Source organism: Pomacea canaliculata, linkage group LG5 (assembly GCF_003073045.1).
Source record: "Pomacea canaliculata isolate SZHN2017 linkage group LG5, ASM307304v1, whole genome shotgun sequence".
NCBI lineage: Eukaryota > Metazoa > Mollusca > Gastropoda > Architaenioglossa > Ampullariidae > Pomacea > Pomacea canaliculata.
This window is the reverse complement of record NC_037594.1, coordinates 14,438,662-14,444,680: the sequence shown is the minus strand read 5'-3', so window position 1 is coordinate 14,444,680 and position 6,019 is coordinate 14,438,662. Positions and strand designations below refer to the sequence as shown.

At 34.5% G+C, this 6,019-nt stretch overlaps 1 protein-coding gene across 1 annotated transcript; it reads left to right on the top strand.

Annotated features, from left to right (window-relative positions):
• Positions 1–6: 6 nt before the first annotated feature.
• LOC112564263 (probable hydrolase PNKD) lies at positions 7–5,965 on the top strand. Its single transcript, XM_025238962.1, has 10 exons — positions 7–153; positions 347–465; positions 1,213–1,325; positions 2,556–2,614; positions 2,853–2,945; positions 3,363–3,526; positions 3,865–3,951; positions 4,334–4,401; positions 4,661–4,708; positions 5,074–5,965. The coding sequence occupies exons 1-10, from the start codon at positions 119–121 to the stop codon at positions 5,254–5,256; spliced, it is 969 nt and encodes a 322-aa protein (XP_025094747.1). The 5' UTR covers positions 7–118; the 3' UTR covers positions 5,257–5,965.
• Positions 5,966–6,019: the final 54 nt, after the last annotated feature.

Genomic DNA, 6,019 nt, shown 5'->3' with positions numbered 1-6,019 from the left:
TGCTGTGCCAAGGACAAGCTATAGAGTTATCTTTGCTTGTAAACAAAGGCAGGTGAGACTGCGTTTCACCACGGACGGGGATACAAGTTCGTGGTTGCAAAGCTTCACATTTAAAAGAATGGCGAAGGCGGGGTCATGTTTATTTCAAATAGGGTAAACTTATATAGTTTTTGCTTCCCAGCAATCTGCAGGAAGATTTTAATCAATATGATTTGCCGATGAAGCACTTCTGTGCGCCTATTCTGCATTTCTAATCACAAAAGTGTGAACATGTACTACGTGAATAAAGCAGCCCTTTATTGTATATATATATAAAAAAAAACACTAACAGAATGTTGGCTTTCAGATACTTCTTGTACACACGCACAAGAATTGGATACTATTACCATAGGCGAGATATTGCGAAAGCTCAAGAAAAACTCGGTGGAGGAAGCCACTCAGAGTTAACTCTTTTCAGCTTTGGAGGTACGATCTTATCTACATGCCTGCTTTTTAATGCAGAAAATATTTGTAAATATCCTTTATATGTCGTGTAATATTTTATATACATGTGCATTATTCAAGGTTTTGCGACACCATGCTGCCATCGTGAGCAGAGAGAAAGTTATGGAAAGGGGATCGGTTACAATTCCCTTCAACACATTAGCTGAGCAGATTGAACATAGGGGAGCAAAATATTTAATGAACTGAATGATAGAGTTGTTGTTTTTGTTGTTGTTGCTGCTTTGATCAGTTAAACTTTGCCTGGGCCATCCTAAAGTACAGCTTAGTCCAATCGATTTGAGACATGATGTCTAGCTCCACCCTACTTCCTATGCTCATGAAGTCATGGTCTCCGTGCTCTCAAGTAATGCATTAGCTGCATATTTTATTGTGTACCTACCTTTTTCAAACTTTCCTAGTTTGCATCTAAGTCACTAAGACAATCTTTGGTGAAAAAAGTCAGAGATTGGATCAGCATAATTCTTCCAGCTATCTTTTGATACTCATTTACTTCATGACATAGTAAACTGATTTGAATTTTCTAATAGGAGAGATTCAGATTATAAATGGGCTGTTTTTCTTGATAGTGGGAAAGAAATTCAATTGATTCATGAGAAAGAGTTGTTGGTGAGATCAGTATAATGCACTATTATAAATGTAGTCAGTTATATGCTGTTGTGATTATCTTGTAGCTTACTGATCAGTTTAAAAATGTGGCCTTCATTACAGACCTTCAGATCCTACCCATCCCCATGATGATGGACAATTATGCTTATTTGGTGACGGACACAACAAGTAACACATCAGTTGTTGTTGACCCAGGACATGCTGAACCAGTTCAGGTTAATATCTAGCTGTCTAAAAAAAGAACCTATTAAGATAATGTATTTTCTTGTTTTACTATGAGATAAATTTACAATTTGAACAGTCTGCTGCATAGTATTTTTCCAAATGTTACTATTTAAATAAGGAGGATAAAGGTAGTCTCATGAGCTTTTGGTTGTCACCTTTTCCAACCCTGTCCAGGGTCAGTTATCCATTCAGCAGCTGAGTCATCTGGGAAAAGAATGCTGTGTCACACGAAAATTAAACTTTTTAGATTGTGTATCACTGATCCTGGATACTGTTGTTTCAACTAGTGTTGTCTGTTGTCTAAAGATGCTGATAATTATTGCCTGATGGATCTAAAGAATTTTTTCTTTTCCTGTTTGATGTAGACCTGTGTTGAAAACTTGAGCACATTGTGAACTGGCATAGTTAATGAAATTTATGACTCACTAGCTGGAGCACTTTCTCTGTCCTTAGCAGTTTAAAGGGTTAGCAAATATTTTTTCTAGGGTAGGCAGAGATAGTTTACTTGGGGTCAAGTGCTTTATCAATAGTTGTATTTGTGGTGTATGGTGTTGGCTGTTACGTGGTTTGCAAATACACCCTTTTGGGAGACATGTCTTGAGGTAATATTACTGGTCTTGTAGAAATGGAAAATTTATGGTGCACAAGTGAAAAGTTGTGCATCTAAGAGAGCCACTTAAAAACCTTGGTGTTAACCTAAAGGTTTATGAATTTTATGTAAAAACAGTTAACCCCAAATGGGATCCAGGCTTAATGCTACATCTAGGTAAAAGTAAGGTTCCCCCAAGTGATGCTCAAAGTTAATTGTTTTTAAATAAAATTCTGACCTAAGTAAACCTTAGCATTAATGGTTAAGTATGTGGCCCACTGAGTAGGTCAGAAAAATGTTAGGAAAGATATTTTTGGCGCAGAGCTCTAAATGTAGTTCTATAATATAATCTACATATTTAGGGTTGTAAGCATGATGCAAATGTGACTAAAGCTAGTAAGCTCAAGTAAAGGTTAAAAATGAAACAGAACAATTTCATGAGCCAAAATTTTCATAATATACATCTGTGGCTAAGTTAGAAGACCAGGAAATTCGGTCTGGTGTATACATATTCTAACTTTAGGAATTACCTTTGTAAATAAAAGCATATGAAAAATTCACTTAATGATTTACGGTATATTCTTAATTTGTTTAATATGTATCATATGTATTGTTTCGTATGCTTTATCAGTTGCAGCTTAGTGAAAGGAACATTATGCCAGAAGCCATCCTAATTACCCACAAGCACTGGTTGGTAACTCAGTCTATTTTTGATTAAAAAAATTGGCATAGCTAGTAGTGACAGCTTATAGAAAAAGCAACTTTGCCAAAACATTTACTAACTTTAATTGGTGGAAGGATAATTATAACTGTAAATGATCAAGAAAGAACCACTAGCATATGTCTAGTTAGACTGACAATATCCTGTCACTTTAACAATAGCATGTGTCAGATTGTTGATAATTTTAACAACCATGATGCTTTCCAGGGACCACAGTGGAGGAAACACAGACATGCAGCAACACTATCCTGGCATCAAGATATATGGAAATGTTGTTGACCATGTACAAAATATCACAAAGTGTGTAAATCCATGGCTTTTATACTGTAAAATACTGTCTACTCATTTTTAAATTAGCAGCAAGTATTGCCTTAATCGATTAAAGTTCTCTTTCACTTTTATTTTAAAAATGAACAAGCTTTTTAGCTAATGATAAATGCTAGGAGTTGGATGGAGCTTGCTTTTCTTGCCCTGTATTGAAATAAAGCCCACATTAATGCCTCACTTTGTTGGGTTTGTTGTATGTATTGTGAAGATCTTAAGACTAAGTTAATTGTAGGACTTTACCTTGCGCATTGACAGGGTGCTGTGTTATTAAATTTAATATGCAGATTACTGATTTCCACTTGAATCACATTAGTTAAAGGTTATTAAAGAATGTTGGTCATGAAAAACAAAGCCTGATTTTTGATGATAATGACACTTGTTTTTCTAAAGTGCAGTAACAGATGCTGAAGTTCTCAAATTTGGTGGGCTTAAGTTCCAAGTGATGATGACTCCAGGTCACACCATTGGCCATGTTGTTTATGTCCTTGAAGGAGGATCTTTTGGTGCCCCAGACTGTGTTTTCTCTGGGGACTTGCTTTTCCTGTCTGGCTGTGGTTAGTTCTATTAAAGTTTTGAAATGTTATGAATTTGAAGTTTGTGGAGTAAAGTGCATTTAAATAATGTACATTTATTTTCTTGCTAATTCTTGATTTTTTAGGGGGTATATCATATAAGACTGATATTGAACTTTTTTTTTTTTTAAAATGCAGTATAATCGATAATATAATCTGAAAGTGTACCTGTTTCAAAAGTACTACATTTAAATGTAACACAATTTGGCATCATTTTGTTTGAATGAAAAGAACATTAAAAAACATGAAAATCTATTTTGATGTGCTTTTAACTGTGAGTTAAACATGAAACATATATCATTATGGTTATGGGACTTCAGGTCGCATGTTTGAGGGCTCTTCTACTGTTATGCTGAAGTCTCTGGATAGGATCTGTTCTCTACCAGACTCTTGTCTTATATGGCCAGGTTGGTACATTACTATGTGGAATTTTTTAAGTCAAATGAAGCCGTCAAAACCATCGCTTCCCTCAAAAAGAAAAAAAACAAACAAAAGAAAAAAATTCTCACACCCGAAAGAAATACCCTAAATCCAAGGAAAATAAAATCAAAAGCTGAACTTCAGATGATAGTTATAGCAAACTATCTTAATATGTGATGATAAATTTCCATAAGAAGCTGATATCGTTAACTGCGTTTATGATTACAAATTTTTGTCATTGTGTGATATCATCTAAAGACAAATTTCATGCTACAGTCTTCTCATTGATGTAATTTATCTTACTTTACTATATTATTTGCCATCTTTTTCATTTGTTTACAAATGATTTAGGAATTTGTTTTGTTTCAGGGCATGAATATGCCAAAGAGAACTTGGAATTCACGTGTCACCTTGACACTGGAAACAGTACAGCCAAGGTAAGCAGACTATGGGCATTCCAACCATGATTCCAAGAATAACTATTGACAGATTATTTAAATAGATTAGTTAAGCAGTGTTGTGCAATTTGAGGAGCTTGGAGAGTTTAAACTGGCAGTGTCACTCAGAAAGAAATTCATGATAACAAGAATCTGTTTGAAGCAAGACCTGAACATCCTTTTTAAAGCTAACAGTATGTAGATATCATGTATAACTCTTTGACTTTATTTTTATTTTTTATTCTTTTTTGCTTGATAGGAAAAACTAGAGTGGGTGAAGTCACAGAGAGAGAAGAAGCTTTGTACAGTGAGTGCAGTGATTTTTTTTCAAATCCTTAGTATAAAACTTCTGTATTTGTACATGTATCTTGTATGTGTTTTAAAGGGAAGAGATCACTATATGAAATTTGTTGTGCAGTTTGTGTTTGTTCCACTTCTGTTAATTTGAAGATTTTGGTTATGTAAAATATTTTTAATCTTAAATATGGAATTGTTACAAAAAAATGTCCTATGAGTTACATACATGTTGATGGCTTGATATTTTTTTTACTTATGGCATATTACAAATATAATGATAATGAGTGAAATTAATCCAGTACAATAGCATTGCAAGGTGATTATTGTAGTTTGTTTATTTATTTAAATCATGCATCAATTTTCACCTTTCTGCAGTGCCCATCAACTTTGCTTGAAGAAAAACAGTACAACCCCTTTATTAGAACAGCAGAGGAATCCATTGTACGAGCTTTAGGTCTGGTTAGTGATGACAGTTTTAAAGAGCCTAGTGATCAGCAAAGAGCCTGCATACTGGAAGAGATAAGAGAGCGCAAGGATCAGTTCAAATACAAGCTCTAATTTACCATACCTTCATTATAAATACCTCTGAGCAATTTAAAGACAAAATGTTATTTTTTTAGAATTATCTTTCAGAATCTAGCATTGTTATGGCAGCACCAGGACTCGGATCACTGTTCAATATGATGCTAATCAGTTGTTCTCCTGATGTCACCTGAGTACACCATTTTCTATATATTTTTCTTTTAACATTTTCGTCTGAGACTAAAAGCTTAACATCTCACATTCATACTCTTCAAAGATTTTGATCTTGCCTTTAGAAATGGAAGAGGTAATGTGGAAGGAGTGAGTGTTAAATACTTTCAGTTTGTGTGTAGTTCCAGTATAATAAACTTTGTGGAAATTCTGTATCCATTTACAGCGTTTATGATCTCTTTGTAACATTTTCTGGTGGTTCATCTCTCAGAAGCCATATGGTAATGTCCTAAAGCAATGCCTTACATAAATTATTTCTTAATGAAGCTGAGTTATTTGTGTGAAAAGAAATATAGGTTAAAAATCACAATTTCGTCATCTTAAATATTCATCAAAATTTAAGTGCATGTCAGTAAAACTAAAACAAGACATTGCTCATGTTGTCTGGGCATACACATATGCATGAATGGTGTCCAGTCACTTAATCCCCAGACACTTCGTCCCCGACACTTCATCCCCTAGACTTTTAATCCCCAAGCACTTAATCCCCGACACTTCATCCCCGACACTTCATCCCCAGACACTTAATCCTTTATAAAGCATTATGGAATGCTTCTGTCAAAGCATT